Genomic DNA, 17,886 nt, shown 5'->3' with positions numbered 1-17,886 from the left:
CAGTTTTCAGATACAATAAAAACCAGGTTTTTGTATGTCGAACTTTGTAATGAGGAGCATATGTTACTCTTGGCATGTGAGCATTGGGCAAATCCTAGGTGTGAGATTTTAAGTCATTTATGCAACCAAATATACCAGTTGTCAGTTCATACCAAGAGCCTAAATCTGATTAAAAGCAGCAGTTGTCATGGTCTACTGATGCTTTAATCCACGATCCTATTACTCCAGAACTAATTCCTTCTGAATTCGTGGCCCAGATCTAGTTCTGGTACTTATTGCCACTGAATGAGAAGATTGCTGTACCCTAACTTTTTTTTATAAATGCTTCCAACAAGGCCTACTTCTCTGAGCTGCTGCAACCCTAACATTATTGAAGGTGTTTCAACAGAGCTGCTATGGAAAAGAATCAAAAACAATAGTGGAGAGGACAAGTCCCCTAAGTGGGTGGATTGTCAGGTCCGCAACGAAGTGTTAGAATTAGGCCAGGGTGTTGACAGCAAGGGGGAAGTGCAGTATTGAGATATGCTATTTATCACCAAGTTATTCCAGACACTTAACAGTACAACAATTCTAGATATATCTAACCCACGTCTCAAGCCTTGAGCTCAGTGTCAGCACATTGACACACTGTAATTGGCCAGGAGGTTTGTTTGCTGTCGAGACTTCCGCTGGGTCCTCAAGTGCAGCAGTGGAGGACATATCAACCTTCACCACTGTTGTCATCAGAGAGTCTATTCCAATTATTTTCCTCTTATGAAGTAGACCAGTAGATAAAGACCAACTTGTCAGTCTTGCCCCACACAGTTAGATGGCAGAGGGTCATATCTAAAGGTTTGGCACCCAATTCCTCCCCCCACCCTCAACTCCACCCCCCACCCCACCTCCACCCCCCCCAAACTGCGGTCTGCGGCCATATGATCTGGAGATGTATTTTTGAAAACTATAAAATGTTAACTCAATTGATTTTATCATGTACAATCGAGTATTGAGTGACCTCTATTTACACATTTGAACATCATACTTGGAGCTCTGCCATCATCAATTTTACAATATACTGCATATGGAAGTGCAGAATGAAAGAAATAACCTTATTTATGCCCCCTTTTTAAAGCTGTTTATGATCTAGACAAACAGAACCTTCCTGGCTTTGATCAAAAACTTCGGAGGCTACAGTAGATGCTCCGATTTGGTTGTGAAGGGATCTAATCATTGGTGTGTGGAGAAACCAACTACATCTGGGAGGCAGACAAAGGGATGCTTTTATTCTGTTGTCCAGTGAAGAAGTTCCAAAGTAAGTGCTGATGTCAGGGAAACTGCTGAGTGCAGCCAATGTAAAAACTTGCTTGACTTGGATAATGTAGAGGGGGCCTTCGCTGAAAAGAAAATTTTCATCTTAACCTTTATGCCTGTAGATCTGCACTTTAAGAGAAATATCAGGTTGAGAGTGGCCACTTACCCCAAAACCATCTTGACATTCAGCCCAAGATATTGGCTTCTGACATTTATCTCAAGGATGCTTAATTTTATATGGCAATTAATCTGCAATACTCAACAGCATGACCAAACAGCATTCATTCCATAATCATTTACAAAGTGTGCCTGAAACAATAAGCCGTTTCAGTCTTGACTTTTTTTCTTGCATGCTTCTTTGTCCGGGGCTGTTTAGTAATTGACCTCACAATAAAGACCATATGATTACTTTATTATAACTATCAGAAAATAAAGCAGGAGGTCACTTTATATTCAAATGGCAGTATAGGCATATCACATTCTTATTTTGTCTTATTCTTTTCAGCTTCATCTCTTCTGCAAGTAACCTTATGAAGTAAACTCCTGATATCATCATTTGACGACAAGTAACTTAGGCTTGCAGATTGTACATAGATAGTGAAGGAGATAATTATAAACATTGAGATAATGTTAACAGGATGGTGAAATAGACAACATCAGTGATGTGGAAATGTGTAAAATGAATGAATTTTGCAAGGATTAGCATGGAGATTCAATACATTTCAAATGGCACAATTTTGACAAGTGTAGCTGTGTGGGGAGATCTTAATGTCCCTATACAAAAGTCCTTAAAGTTAGTATGGCAAGTTGATAACATACTATAACACACGTATGATTACATGACTAATTATAAATGGAGGCATAAAAACAAAGGGATTTTGCTATAACTTGAGACTCTTCTGGATATAAAGAAATTCTGAGAGTCACTTAGTAAGATGCAAAGGTCTGAGAAATAGCATTGAGTAGGTTTACTAAAATGTTACCAAGGAAGAGGAAGTTCAGTTATTAACGTAAGTCAGAAAAGTTAGGTCTGTTGTACTTGCTAAAATACTAAGAGGTAACCTAACACATGATAAAAATCACACAACACCAGGTTATAGTCCAACAGGTTTAATTGGAAGCACACTAGCTTTCGGAGCGACGCTCCTTCATCAGGTGATAGTGGAGAGCTCAATCCTAACGCAGAATTTATAGCAAAACTTTACAGTGTGATGTGACTGAAATTATGCATTGAAAAATTGATTGTCTGTTAAGCCTTTCATCTGTTAGAATATAGTGATAGTTTCACTTCTTTCATGTGTAAATCACAATTTTTTTTTAAAAGTTGCATTCTCGGGTTAGCTGTTAACAATGGTGATAGCTAGACAATATGTTGAAGGTGTTAGCCCCCTGTGTTCTCTGTCTATGACTTGATGTTTAGATTGATTCTAATCTAAAAAGTGAGATAACGGTGTTTTACATAAATTCATGCAGTTTTTGAGCTCAGAGTTCTACATGAATGCATGCAGTTTTTGAGCAAAGTACAATGTAACCCTGCAAGCACAAATTCACCCCACAAAATATATGTGTGCATGTGGGTCTTTGTGTGTGTGTGTGTGTGTCTGTCTGTCTGTCTGGGTTGGGTGTTGTGAGTGAGAGAAAGTGTGTGTGTGTGTGTGTGTGTGTGTCGTGAGTGCAGAGTGTCTTAAGTCTGTGAGGAGGTGCATGTGAGAATGTGGGAATGTGTGTGTGTGCGTCCGTGTGTATGTGTGTATAGGAATGCCTGTGTGTGTGTATAGTGCAATGGTCGTCACCTGTAATGTGACATGAACCAAAGGTCCCGGTTGAGGCCCTCCCTATGGGTATCGAACTTAGCTATCAGTCTCTGTTCAGCCACTTTTTTGAGGGCAATTAAAGATAGGCATAAATTCTATTCTTGCAAGCAATGCTCATGTCCCATGGATGAATAAAAGAAAGCACGTTTGACAGATGTACTTGAATTCTTTGAGAACATGGAATCAGAGTTGATGAAGGAAAATTTGCAGATTAGTATATGTAGTGTCTCACTGTATCTGATAAAGTGGCAAACAAAGTTGTTGCACAAGGCTAGGACTCTGGATTGGGTGATGTATTAACATTGGTGAGAATTGGTTAAAACAGAGGATCACAATTAATTTTCTGTTCTCTGGTTGGCATATGGTAATTAATGGACACCACCTGGATCAGTGTTGAGCCTCAGTTATATACAATTAATGACTTAGATAAGACAAATCATTGTAACATTCATGTTTGTTGGCAATAGAAAGCTAGTGAGAGATGAAGCAAAACATGAAGAGACTGTCAAGAGATATGGGCTGATAAAGCAATTGGGCCAGAAGATATTAGTTAGAGTATCATGCAGGAAAGTACAAAATTATCCACTTTTTAAGGAAGGATAGAAAAGCAGAGAATTGCTTAAAAGGCAGATATTGGTAATCAGAGGGGTTGGTGTTCTTTTACATAAATCACAAAGTTGCAGAGATTAGAAAAAAGGTAGTTGTATTCCATCCTATCTTACAAGGGATTAGAGTAGAATACTAAAAGAAACATGCTATATAACATAGGGCCTTAGGGGGACTATGCTTAGAGTCCTTTGTAAAAAATCTAAGGAAAAATATGTTAGCGTTGTGGATTTATAAAATGGTTTACTAGATTGATTTCTAGAATGAAGTTTATCATGAGAGATTGAGCTTGTACTCTCTGGACTTCAGAATTAGAGATGATCTCAATTAAATGTAAAATTCTAAAGTGGCTAGATCATGTAAATGTAGAAGTACTGATGTAATGCATTTTGGGGCACTGGTGGGGTAAGGCACAAAATTGGAGTTAACGTCAAAGTTCAATCGCAATCTTATTGACTTTTGTAACAGGCTTGAGAGCTGTCGAAGGAACTCCCACATTTAGGGTATTTCACTACATCAACCCTAAGTTGGTTTACAGACACTAATTTCTCATTCATTCTTACTGAGTGCAGAGGTCAGTCGGTCTGCCTGAAACACTGGCGTCTTGTGAAGTTTCTAATACATGAATTTTTACAACATTACCAATTGTCTCACTTCTCCACTGTCACAGAAGTCCTTATCTACTTTTTTGTCCAATCTGATGACAATCTTTCCATATCTCACAGATTTCCTTACTTCTGTTGCCAGGGTTGGAGGATTTGAGCTATAGGAAGAGGTTGAACAGGCTAGGGCTGTTTTCCCTGGAGTGTTGGATGCTGAGGGGTGACCTTATAGAGGTTTACAAAATTATGAGGGGCATGGATAGGATAAATAGGCAAAGTCTTTTTTTTGGGATCGGGGAATCCAGAACTAGAGGGCATAGGTTTAGGGTGAGAGGGGAAAGATATAAAAGAGACCTACGGGGCAACTTTTTCACACAGAGGGTGGTACATGTATGGAATGAGCTGCCAGAGGAAGTGGTGGAGGCTGGTACAATTGCAACATTTAAGAGGCATTTGGATGGGTATATGAATAGGAAGAGTTTGGAGGGACTATCTGGTTGGCATGGACGGTTTGGACCGAAGGGTCTGTTTCCATGCTGTACATCTCTATGACTCCATGATTCTATCCCCTGCAGATTAGATTAGATTACTTACAGTGTGGAAACAGACCCTTCAGCCCAACATGTCCACACCGACTCGCCGATGTACAACCCACCCAAGTACATCCTTTGATCTGTATTGACTCCATGTCAAAGCATTCACCTTGTCTCTGCTTCTCCTTTGCAAGCCTGAAGTTATTTCCCACGTCCTTTGATACTAGATTAGATTAGATTACTTACAGTGTGGAAACAGGCCCTTCGGCCCAACAAGTCCACACCGACCCGCCGAAGCGTATACCACCCAAACCCATACTCCTACATTTACCCCTTCACCTAACACTACGGGCAATTTAGCATGGCCAATTCACCTAACCTGCACATTTTTGGATTGTGGGAGGAAACCAGAGCACCCGGAGGAAACCCGGTGGAGAATGTGCAAACTCCACACAGAGAGTCGCCTGAGGTGGGAATTGAACCCGGGTTTCTGGCGCTGTGAGGCAGCAGTGCTTACCACTGTGCTACCGTGTCGCCCACTAGGTTCTGGTCTTCTGTATGTTCTCAGTTCTGTGAATGTTGCTGAACATGCAGCAACTTCGTCCTTTTTAATAGTGTTTCTTCCTTAACCACCTCTTCTTGCTTGGTCCTTAAACGTCACCTGGAAACAGACCTCTTTGACCAGTTGTGCTGTAATCTTGACTCCTTCTCAAAGGATTGAAGTTTTTTTTTCATGTGGAACGTTTTGTGATGTCATCTGTGTAGATGCTATGTAAATCCAGTTGTTGTAAGAATGAATTGCATGATAAAAACATGTATTGGAAGAGCAGAAGAAAGAATTTAGGGTGATACATGGGCTGAATATTTTTTCAAATCACACTGATATCTTTTTAAAAAAAGAGTTGGTGTTTCAGGTCAATGGAAGATTATTGGCCTGAAATGTTAACTCTTGTTTCCCTTCCTGCAGATGGCACCTGACCTACTGAGTATTTCTAGTATTCTGTGTTTTTATTTCAGGTTTGTTGCATCTGCAGCACTTTTTTTTGCTATCTAATCTCTTTGTTAAATGAAAACTATGTATTAGATATCTTCGTTGTAATTATGAGTACTGATTAGGATACTTAGATTAACGAGTCAACATTCCACTTAATCATTTGTAAAGTGGAAACCACCTTGTAATTGGGCATTGCTCAAATGTACCTTCGTGTAAGTGTTGATTTGATTAATGGGGAGAGACAATTAGGGGATGGTGCGTGGAATTTGGAGGAGGGTATGTTCCACTGATAAATCACGAATAAACTTTATAAATTGAGTTTTGGACAGTGATCTTGTTATATTTCAGTAATTAATGGCATCCAGTGTTTCAGATTTCAAAGTTGATCTCATTACTATAATTTGGTTATTCTGCATGCAAGGGAGGTTTTTTTTTGATTAATTTTGATGTGCACGCAAAAATCTTTGTTTTCATTCTAATTTCTTTCCTTTCTGTATCCCATTTACTTGCCCGCTGCGCATTTTCTTGCTTTCTCAAAATGTAACAGTGCCATAAGCACAAAAACTGGCATTGAGAAGTTTGGTTTTTTATCTTTATTTAAACAAAGGGAAAATAAGCCGAAAAGGTCCTTATCTTAAACTTTTCTTTCTAAAGCTGAATAAATGAGCAAGCAGAGTTTGTGATGGGCATTACATCTATTGATTAACCCTGTTTTCTTTATTCTTCTAATGCAGCTCACAGGCTAGATAAGACCATGGTTCGCCTAACAAAAAGGAGGCTGTCAGACTCCCAAGTGGTCCAGCGACTCTGGAATGCTATTGAAGTCATCCGTAATCAGAAGCAAATTGCAAACTTGGACAGGATAACAAAGTATGTCCTCAGTTTAAAAACTGAAATTTTAAGTAGTGTTGGGCAATTTTAGCTAAGTGGAGCTTTTTCTTGGGAAAAAATTACATTTATATATAATTTAGCCAGATTATTTTTGAATATTTGCTAGCTTGATGATAAGTGGGAATTAACCCGATAGTTAATATTTCATTTTAGCCTTTGTAAATATGAGGCACTTAGACAAAATCACAGTACAGAGCCTTACAAACCACTACAATGTCTAAACGAAAACGTACTTGAATAAATATTAGAAGATGGGAAAGCAAATATTAATGACTGTTTTCAAAAAGTATCCAGGACTTTATACACCAAGACATAACATAAAAACAAGAAAACTGTCGTGTACATTTGGCCTTAGTTGATTGTAAAGCATTGTAATTAATTGATTAATAAATTGATTCAACAAGATAGTTTCCCTGCTATTTATAGAAGAGCAAATTTTAAACCAAGTAACTAAAACAATGTTAATTATCTAAAAGGTTGTAATGTTTCAAAAAGCACATGCATATACTATGTGCTATACTTTATTTTCATTCTTGTTCCTGTTCATTTTTTAAGTTACTTTTAGAGGATGACCACTTTACGTGCTGTTCTGTGCTGCTGTCAATTGCTTTGGTATTTTGATCATGGTGGAATTTTCCCAATTTTTTTTTCTCGTGTGAGGACAGCATGTTGGATAACGGCTAAACCATTGCTGATAAATAAGTCGTACTATCAACCAAGCAGCTCATTAAGAGCTGGCCAGTGAGCGCCACTGATTTTATTGGTGAATCATAGGTCTCAATACTTAACCCAAAACTTAGCCAAAGGCTAGTAGCTTCTGGGTCTTAATGTCCACCATCCCATGCTTCCTATTCACAAGATTCAGCTGCAAGAAATTAGTTCTGCTACTTCTCACAGGTTTGGGTTGTTTAGGTTCGAGCACGGCATGCGTTTAGAGTCAAGGGCAGTCGATGACTTTCAGAGCCCAATGCCATGCTTCGCATCTGTGCTTTTGCCCTTACATTGGAGCAGTACAGGTGTCCAAATCTTGGCACAGCAGGCAGGTTTCCTCGTGCCTTTCTCACCTGCTAAAGAGCAGGTGATTAGGTAGCTGGCAGATTGAGGTCACTAATTGACCTCTTAAGGGATTAGTTGTTGGAAAAGTCCAAGTCACCCATTTAAAATTTGTTCTTCCATAAATGGCAGGGAAATTTATCTTCCAGGATCAATTTATTAATCAATAAATTAAAATGCTTTACAGAAAACTAAGGCCAAATGCTTAGTGTAATTTCCTTCCTTTTATCCTATGTTTTAGTATATAAAGTCCTTCTTGCCTAGCAGTTAGTGAAGTGTGACAAGGGGGTGAGTTTTTCCACAGGATCAGTTCATCCAATTTTATCCTTTTTGCCTCACCCTCTTGTCACCTTTAGGGAGCAGAGAATTGTAATGATATTTATCACTTTGTTTCAGGTAGTAGTATTTATTAAAAACAAATCCTAGTCAAATCATTTCGTAGTTGCTATATTTTCTCTCCATTCCTGCAGCCTTCATATATAATTATCATAGATATTTATGGCACAGAAGCCCATTGAATCCATGCTGGCTGTGTAGAGCTAACGAATCAGTCTTATTCTCCTGCTTAATCTTCATAGTCCTTCAAGTGGCTATCTGTATTCAGCTTATACTGGAAATATACAGAATAATTTTTTTTCAGATAGATATGAAATAAATGCTATTGGGGCATCACATGTATAAGCTGGCTTTCTTTTGTTGCTGCTGCCCCAACATACACAACTCAGTGGAACATGTTGTACTTCTCCCTCGTCATTAGTCATAGACATGCCTTGTCTGTCATTTGGAATTTCAGTTAATAGGCAAAGTACAATTGTGAATGTCATTATCTTCCTTAAGCAGACAAGCAAGTTAAGTTGTTGAAACTGAACTATTGTTAAGCTGCCTCTGTCCCTCAAAGCACAGTGTTGCAATATTTATTTGAGGTTCTTAGTTGGGCTGGAAGGATAAGTTTAATAATTGAAAAACCACAGGAGGAGGTCAGGCCATAAGTTTGTAACAGCATTTAACAGGTCATCTGCTTCTGAAATTTTCTCAAATGTTATAGAAGTCAATGCTATGTGGTATTGGTGATGTTGACACAAACTTGATGGAATTCATTGTCCCAAGTCAAAGTTCAAACTTGCAACTTTTTAGGCAGCAAGTTCAGCAGTCTTTATTTAACTTGATTTGGTCAAAAAATTAAGTATAGAAGTGTGAATGGAACTTAAGAAACTTGAATCATTTTAGAGCAGATCTGCAGATTGTCAGTGTGTAACTGAGAACAGGGAGCCCGCCAACTCTTGGTCTGGGTTCGAGGGTACTAATTTGCAAATAGGTATGACTCCTGTTTGCTTGTGACTATTTTTCATCATTCAGAGCACTGCACATTGGTTTGTCATGTGACAATAATTAGAAATGTTTAACTTTGAACGACATTAAAGTCCAGTAGATGCTAATTATTTTTGAATTCTTGTCTTCAAATAATAGAACATTTTTTTTCTGACTTACATAGAACACAGAACATTACAGTGCAGTACAGGCCCTTCAGCCCTCGATGTTGCGCCGCCCTGTCATACTAATCCCACCTACACTATTCCATGTATGTCCATTTGCCTGTCCAATGACGACTTAAATGCACTTGGCGCATCTACTACCGATGCAGGCAAAGCATTCCATACCCTTACTACTCTGAGTAAAGACTGCCTGTTAAATTCCGCTATCCAGCCTCAAGCGACAATATGCTGTAGCTCTCGGAATTACATTTTATTGGGAAACTGTAATTAGAGTTGGAGATGTTTTGTCAAGTATGTGGAGCAAAGCTAAATTGTGTTATTAAAAACTATAATATGCTTATTACTGAATTGCAACCGGAAATACAATTTGCATTATCTTATGAACATTGACATGGATTTTGCAGTAATAAAGACAACAAAATAGATTAGATTACTTACAGTGTGGAAACAGGCCCTTCGGCCCAACAAGTCCACACTGACCCGCCGAAGCGCAACCCACCCATACCCCTACATTTACCCCTTACCTAACACTATGGGCAATTTAGCATGGCCAATTCACCTGACCTGCACATTTTTGGACTGTGGGAGGAAACTGGAGCACCCGGAGGAAACCCACACAGACACGGGGAGAACGTGCAAACACCACACAGTCAGTTGCCTGAGGCGGGAATTGAACCCAGGTCTCTGGCGCTGTGAGGCAGCAGTGCTAACCACTGTGCCACCGTGCCGCCCTAAATAGTTCCTCGTCCTCCTTTGAGACTGACAGCAACTTCTGGAATCTTCACATGCATAATTAGACATAATAATCCAGAAATGTGTGCCACTGATTCTCTAAAAGATGCACTGTTTTGCTCCTCAAGACTGCAATTAATTGGAAATCATTGTAATGATAATTTCCACCTTTGCCTTTTTGTCTGTCAATAAAACCTTTGAAAAGATTCTACCTTGTTGAAATAGGTGTTACTAGGTTCTAATGGTGTGCCAAGTTCCTAATTACTGTAAAGAAGTTATGTTTGCCCTTAAAGGGTAAATTTATAGTTGGGTGGACATCACATTTCTCTATTACAGTAAAATCCACGTTTTTAAAAAGCTTGTATGTGGTATCTTAGCTTCTTTTTTAATCTTGTGTTCCAATTATGTATTTCACTATTTGTAAAATGTAAAACTAAAAGTGAAGGATTTTTGGCATTTGCTTCCCAGTTTGCTGTCTGAAAATACTTCAGTTTGACTATGTTTACTTGATACTATCACTATTCCTGAATGGCTGAAACAAACTGTGTCAGTGAAAGGGGAAGTTCACACCACAGTTATCTGTATGGTTAGCTTTGTTTGAGCTCAGTGACCACAAAATCCAGCCTGTAGTGAAATGTCTTGGACTACTTCATAAAGGGAGGTCATCGTGCAAGTGTTGGGAGTAGACTTAGAGTTGCTGATTAACAAAATGGCTAAAAGAATGAGATACTTGAATGTAAAGAGATTTTTAGAGAGCAAGCTTATGAATGGGTGAACTGTGGCTGAAAAGGTAATTTGCCTGAGCTGGCTACTGATGCTCTTGCTTTTGAAACTTATAACAAACCTGTGTGAGATTCACAAATTTCTGACTGGTTGAACCTGAGTGATCTGCTACTTTGTAATTACCAACAACTGAAGTTTTCTTTGTAAATGACGCACGTTCAAAAAAAATGTTATATAACTATAGTTCAAATGTTTGATTTTAAAGTGAAATTTGATTTGTTATTGAATGTATTTGTACTACAACATGATGAAGAATAGTGCAGTAACTCTGAACTTTTAATGTTGAGTTTTGCATGTTCTGAGAATGAAAGCATAATTATTTGCTTAATATCCTGTTTAACTTCCTGAATCTGATTTCTCCGACCACCACCTTCCATGTGTTTACAGATAACATTGGATGTTGTGCTCAGATGTTTTGCACATATGTATGCAGAATTGAGAATTTAGTTGATGTGAACAATATTGGTGAATTCAAATCCTTTCTTTCTAATGCAATTTTATATGCTTTATGATGTTCAAACACACTTCAGGAAGTTGGCAAGAAATATAAGAACACTGTAATTGGTCAATTGGTATGAGCTAGGTGAATATGGGAGTAAGAAGTGGCTATAATAACTTTACAGTAGATCACAACCCTTGGATTCTGGAAAAAAAGTTTCTGTAAAGCACGCATGAGATTTGCCTCAGTTTGTTTCTTTTTGAGAAAGCAACTTCTTTTAGAGGGGCTTATTTACATAAGTCATTTTCAGTGGTGCAATACGTTTACAGCACTCGTTTTTCTCCTATCTAGACTCAGGTGAAATACACCAGTGTTTGGAGAGTTTCCATCATTGTCACAGCGCCTATCCACTATGAAATGCTGTTTTATGACCTTATTTTGGAATTTCAGCAGATTCCTTTCTTTCCATAAACACCTGCACGAATCCCTTCACTTTGGCAGCTGTTTTATCACTGTTGAAACTGTTCAGCTCAATCTCAGTTTTCTCTTGGCACCTGAAATATGACCAACCCCAAAATATACATTTTGCTTAATGTTTTGCAAGTTTGTATTTTCCACTAAATTTTCTTTTCAGCAAAACTTAACTACTTTTGATGAATCTCAATCTATCGTTTGCCTTGTCCATGTTCCCCCGTCGACATTTATTTTATTCCATAACCAGAAACATGCTCGTCTGTTTCTAAACAGCTCCTCTAGACTAGACAAATTCTTTCTCAATGCTGAACTCTGTCTCCCTAGTTTATTAAATGATTTGTATTCTCTGGCTTTCACCTGCATTTTCAGCAAACCTGTTTTGTTATGCTTCCCAGTATTTTTTTTCCAATCAACTCTGCCAGGTTACCTTTCCAGTTGAAATCCAGTTTTTAAAGGGCATTTCTCACCTTCCATTTTTCCTATGAAGTTTCTTATCATTATCCAATAAATATAGAAGGGTTGGCAATAATTAGGAAGAAATATACTCCAGACAAGCACTGGTCTGACATACTCCATTTATTTTCAAGTATTGACTTGTGGGGTGTATTTCCCTTTAAGCCATCCCTACTATTACTTTAACAGCAGTTCTCAGAAAGCATTTCTCTTATTCATATTAATAAAGATCGACATGAATTTGCGTGGTCCCGAAGATGACTTCAGAATGTCCCAAAGCTCTTTGCAAGCAATAATGTACTTCTGCATTATAATTACTGAAGTAATGTGATAAGCATGAAGCCAGTTTCCAACTGACAGAATTATGATATATAACTTGTGATGTTGGTTGTAAAATCTGTATTGGCTAGGGAATCTAAGAGGAAAAGCTCTTGGATTTGTGTCTCATCAGGCCATGTGCCACTTCAACAATACTGTACTTGTAATAGCCCATATGGTATGCTCAACTCCACAGAGAGACAGTTGAGACCGTAAACCTTTTGATTTGGGCAAACGTCATTAAGTAATACGGCATGGAAATAGGCCCTTTGGCCCAAAATGGTCCATGCTGACTATGGCAACCACTCAGCTAGTCCCAATTGCCCGCATTTGGTCCATATCCCTCTCAACCCTTCCCATCCATGTACCTATCCAAATGTTTTTAAACTGTTATTATTGTACTTGTCTCAACCATTTTCTCTAGCAGCCCATTCCATATATGCACCACTCTCTGCGTGACAAAGTTGCCCCTCAGGCCCTCCTTAAATCTTTCCCCTCTCACCTTAAACCTATGCCCTCTGGTTTTCAATTCCCCATCCATGGGAAAAAGACTATTTGCATTCATCCCATCAATACCCCTCATGACTTTATATACCTCAATAAGATCGTCTCTCATTCTACATTCCAATAAGTAAAGTCTAATCCTGGCCAACCTCTCCCTATAACTCAGGCCTAATAGTCCTGGCAGCATCCTTGTAAATCTTTTTTTGTACTGTTTCCAGTTTAACTATGTCTTATCTATAACAGGGTGACCAAAACTGTACACAATGCTCCAAAGAGTGGCCTCCCCAATGATTTATACAACAGTAACATAACTCCCCAACTCCTATACTCAGTGTCTCGACCAATGAAGGCCAGCATGCTAAATGTCATCTTCACCACCCTGTCTACCTGTGATGCTGCTTTCAAACTATGTACATGTACTCCTAGGTCCCTCTGTTCCACAACGCTCCTCAGGATCTTACCAATTAAGTCCTACCTTGGTTTGACTTTCCAAAGTGCAACACTTCTCACCTGTCTGTATTGAATTGCATTTGCCAATCCTCAGCCCACTTCCCTATCTGATCAAGATCCCTTTAATTTCTGATACCTACTAATTTTGTAGCATCTGCAAACTTACTAATCATACCTTGTACATTCACATCAAGATCATTTATGTAAATAACAAAAGTTGCAGCACTGATCCCTGTGGCACACCAATAGTCACAGGCCACCAGACCGAGAAACAACCTTCAACCATCACACTCTGTTTCTTTCCATTGAGCCATTTTTAAAATCTAATTAGCTGGCTCTCCCTGAATCCCATACGACCTAACCTTCATATTAGCCTGCCTGCGGTACCTTGTCAGAGGTTTTATTAAAGTCCGTATAGGCAACATCCATTTCCCCAACCCTCATCTATCCTCTTAGTACCACTTCGAAAAGCTGTAAAGGTTTGTCTGACATGACTTTCCGTGTGCACGTCCATGCTGACTATCCTAATCAGACCTTGACAATCCAAATGTTGGTCGATCCTGTCCATCAGTGTCCTCTTCAACAATTTGCCTACTATTGATGTCACGCTCACTGGCTTGTAGTTCCCTGGCTTGTCTTTGCTACCTTTCTTGCGGGTGGCACAGTGGTTAGCACTGCTGCCTCACAGCGCCAGAGACCCGGGTTCATTTCCTGCCTCAGGCAACTGACTGTATGGAGCTTGCACATTCGCCCTGTGTCTGCGTGGGTTTCCTCCGGGTGCTCCGGTTTCCTCCCACAGTCCAGAAATGTTCAGGTGAGGTGAATTGACCATGCTAATTTGCCCGTAGTGTTAGATGTAGGGGAATGGGTCTGGGTGAGTTGCGCTTCGGTGGGTCGGTGTGGACTTGTTGGGCTGAAGGGCCTGTTTCCACACTGTAAGTAATCTAATCTAATCTAATCTAAACATTGGAACAACATTAGCCAGTGTCCAGTCTTCCGGAACTTCAGAAGTGGCTAAAGGTAAAGCAAAAATCTCTGCAAGGGCCTCTGCAATTTCCTCCCTAGCCTCCCATAATGTCTGAGAATGGACTTGATCAGGTGCAGGGAATGTATCTACCTTAATGCGCTTTAAGGCTGCTAACACCTCTCTGGTAATATGTATGCGGTCCAAAATATTCCCACTTGTTTCTCTTATTTCCTTAGCATCCATGATTCTCTCCTCAGTAAACATTGAGGAGAAATATTCATTACAAATCTCCCCCATCTCCCGTGGCTCCACACATAGACGGCCATGTTGATCTACAAGGGAACTTATTCTCTTCCTAGCCACCCTCTTATTTTTAATGTAGCAATAGAATCTCTTGGGATTATTTTTAACCTTATCTGCCAGGTCCTTCTCATCCCCTCTTTTTGCTGTTCTGATTTCCCTCTTAAATGTGCTCCTACACTTTTTATAGTCATCTAGGGATTCACTTGAGTCCGATAGCTTAAACCCAATGTATGCCCTCTTCTTTTGGAACTGATCAAAGTCGACTGGAAGCAGAGCCTAGCAGGGAAGATAGTAGAGCAACAATGGCAGAAATTTCTGGATGTAATTGAGGACACAGTATTGAGGTTCATCCCAAAGAAAAGAAAGATTATAAACGGTAGGGTGGGGGAGGGTGTGTTTTAGATGGCCATGGCTGAAAAAGGAAGTCAGGAAATGTGTCAAAAGAAAAAGAGAACCCATAAAGTGGCCAAGAACACTGGAAAATCAGAAGATTGGGAAGGTTGCAAAAACAAACAGAGGATAACAAAGAGAGAAATAACGAAGGAGAGGATCAAACATGAAGATAGACTAGCCAGTAATATTAGAAATGAGAGTAAAAGTTTCTTGCAATACATAAGAAACAAAATGAGAGGCAAAATAGACATTGGGCTGCTCTAAATTGATGCTAGAAGGCTAGTGATGGGAGATAAGGAAATAGTTGAAGAACATAATAAGTACTTTGCATCCGTCTTCACAGTGGAAGACATAAGTAATATCCCAACAATTAAGGAGAGTCTGGGGCAGACTTGAGTATGGTAGCCATTACAAAAGAGAAAGTGCTAGAAAAGCTAAAAGGTCTAAAAATTGGTAAATCTCCTGGCCCTAATGGGCTGTATTTTAAAGTTCTGAGGGAGGTGGCTGAGGAAATAGCGGAGGTGTTGGTTATGATCTATCAAAGGTCACTGGAGTCAGGCAAAGTCCCAGATGATTGGAAAATCGTTGTTGTAACCCCCTTATTCAAGTAAGGATCAAAACAAAGGATGGAAAATTATAGGCCAATTAGCCTAACCTCAGTTGTTGGTAAAATTCTAGAATCCATCGTTAAGGATGAGATTTATAAATTCTTGGAAGTGTAGAATTGGATTAGAACAGATCAGCATGATTTAGTAAGGGGAGGTTGTGCCTGACAAACCTATTAGAATTCCTTGAAGAGGTAACAAGTAGGTTGAACCAGGGAAACCCAGTGGGTGTCATCTATCTATATATTTCCAAAAGGCCTTTGATAAGGTGTCTCATGGGAGGCTGCTGAGCAAGGTGAGGGGCCCATGGTGTTTGAGGTGAGCTACTGGCGCCAATTGGCTGTCTGACAGAAGGCAGAGAGTTGGGATAAAAGGTTCTTTTTCGGAATGACAGCTGGTGACAAGTGGTGTCCCGCAGGATTCAGTGTTAGGGCCACAGCTGTTCACTTTATATATTAGTGATCTGGTTGAAGGGACTGAGGGCATTCTGGCAACATTTGCAGGTGATACGAAGTTAGGTGGACAGGCAGATAGTTCTGAGGAGGTGGCGAGGCTGCAGAAAGATTTAAACAGTTTAGGAGAGTGGTCCAAGGAATGGCTGATGAAATTTAATGTGAGCAAATGCGAGGTCTTACACTTTGGGGAAAAAAACCAGGCATGGACTATTTTCTAAACAGTGAGAAAATTCATAAAACCGAAGTACACAACGATCAGGGAGTGCTAGTCCAGAATTCTGTAAAGGTTGACTTGCAGGTTGAGTCCGTGATTAAAAAAGCAAATGCAACCTTGTCATTTATCTCGAGGGTTGGAATATTAAAGCAGCGATGTACTTCTGAGACTTTATAAAGTTCTAGTTAGGCCTCATTTAGAATACTGTGTCCAATTTTGGTCCCCACACCTCAGGAGGGACATATTGGCACTGGAGCGTGTCCAGCGGAGATTCACATGGATGATCCCTGAAATGGTAGGCCCAACATATGGCTGAGGATCCTGGGATTGTATTCATTAAGAGTTTAGAAGGTTGAGGGGAGGTCTAGTAGAAACTTACCAGGTAATGCATGGCTTAGCAAGGGTGGATGCTGAGAAGTTGTTTCCATTAAGCAGGGAGACTCGGACCCGTGGGCACAACATTAGAATTAGAGGGGGTCAATTTAGAATAGAAATGAGGAGGCATTTCTTCAGCCAGAGTGTGGTGGGTCTGTGGAATTCATTGCCACAGAGCGCAGTGGAGGCTAGAATGTTAAGTGTCTTCAAGGCAGAGATTGATAAATTCTTGATCTCGCTAGGAATTAAGGGATACGGGGAGAGTACAGTAAGTGAAGTTGAAATGCCCATCAGCCATGATTGGCCTTACTTCCACTCCTGTGTCTTATGGTCTTTTTCCTGACCAGAGCCTCAATATCCCTCATCACCCAGGGATCCTAAACCTGTCAGCTTTTCTCTTCACAGTCCTCTGCATTAGATTTAGGAAACTTTCTTAGTGCATGGTTGACAAATTCCACCCAGTCCAGCCCTTTTACCCTCTGGGTGGCCTAGTCACTACAGGGGAAATTAAAATCTCCAACCAGTACTAGCCTATTATTTCTACAGGTGTCTGAAATCTCTCTACATATCTGCTCCTCTCATACCAGCTGGCTATTTGGGGGTCTTTAATACAGTTCCAGCAAAGTGACCAATCCCTTCTTGTCTCAAAGTTCTAACCATATGGCCTCATTTGATAACCCCTTAAGAAAATCCTGTCTAAGCACCATTATTATGTCCTCCCTTATCAACAGGGCAACTCTCCGTCCCTCTCCTTACTTGTACTTCTGTAGTGTTGCCATGAAGTGAAATTTTAGGAAAATGAAATTTTGTAAAAAATATTAGTATTAACTGTTTCTGTTGTGCTTGATGTACCAAGTTAAACCATATTTGCTTTGTATGGAGACATGGAATAAATATAGCAAATTTGGCCCTTGCATCAATTTTAGCTCTCTGCGATGGCATCTCACACAGTTCCACTTCCCCCAACATTTTCCTATAGTCCTACAAATTATTTTCTCACCCACCAATTGTCCAGTTCTCATTTGAAGGACTGTTTTGAATTTATCTCCATCGCACTCTCAGGCAATGCCCTTTTGTTTCTGTACCTGTTTAAGAATCATACCCTTAACTTGAGAATGTTGTCCTTGCTCTTTCTACCAAAATGA

General features: G+C 39.7%; 1 protein-coding gene across 4 annotated transcripts in view; it reads left to right on the top strand.

The window, feature by feature from the left end:
* Window positions 1–17,886, top strand: part of zmynd11 (zinc finger, MYND-type containing 11) — a 193,449-nt gene that overhangs the window by 80,078 nt on the left and 95,485 nt on the right. For all 4 annotated transcript variants that reach the window (XM_072576188.1, XM_072576187.1, XM_072576186.1 and 1 more), the window contains exon 2: window positions 6,574–6,709. In XM_072576188.1, the coding sequence (XP_072432289.1) occupies window positions 6,594–6,709 (116 nt within the window). In that variant the 5' untranslated portion in view covers window positions 6,574–6,593. The remainder of the gene's footprint in view (window positions 1–6,573; window positions 6,710–17,886) is intronic.

The sequence above is a fragment of the Chiloscyllium punctatum genome, chromosome 8, assembly GCF_047496795.1.
Source record: "Chiloscyllium punctatum isolate Juve2018m chromosome 8, sChiPun1.3, whole genome shotgun sequence".
NCBI classification, from domain to species: Eukaryota; Metazoa; Chordata; class Chondrichthyes; order Orectolobiformes; family Hemiscylliidae; genus Chiloscyllium; species Chiloscyllium punctatum.
This window is presented reverse-complemented; position numbering and strand designations above follow the sequence as displayed.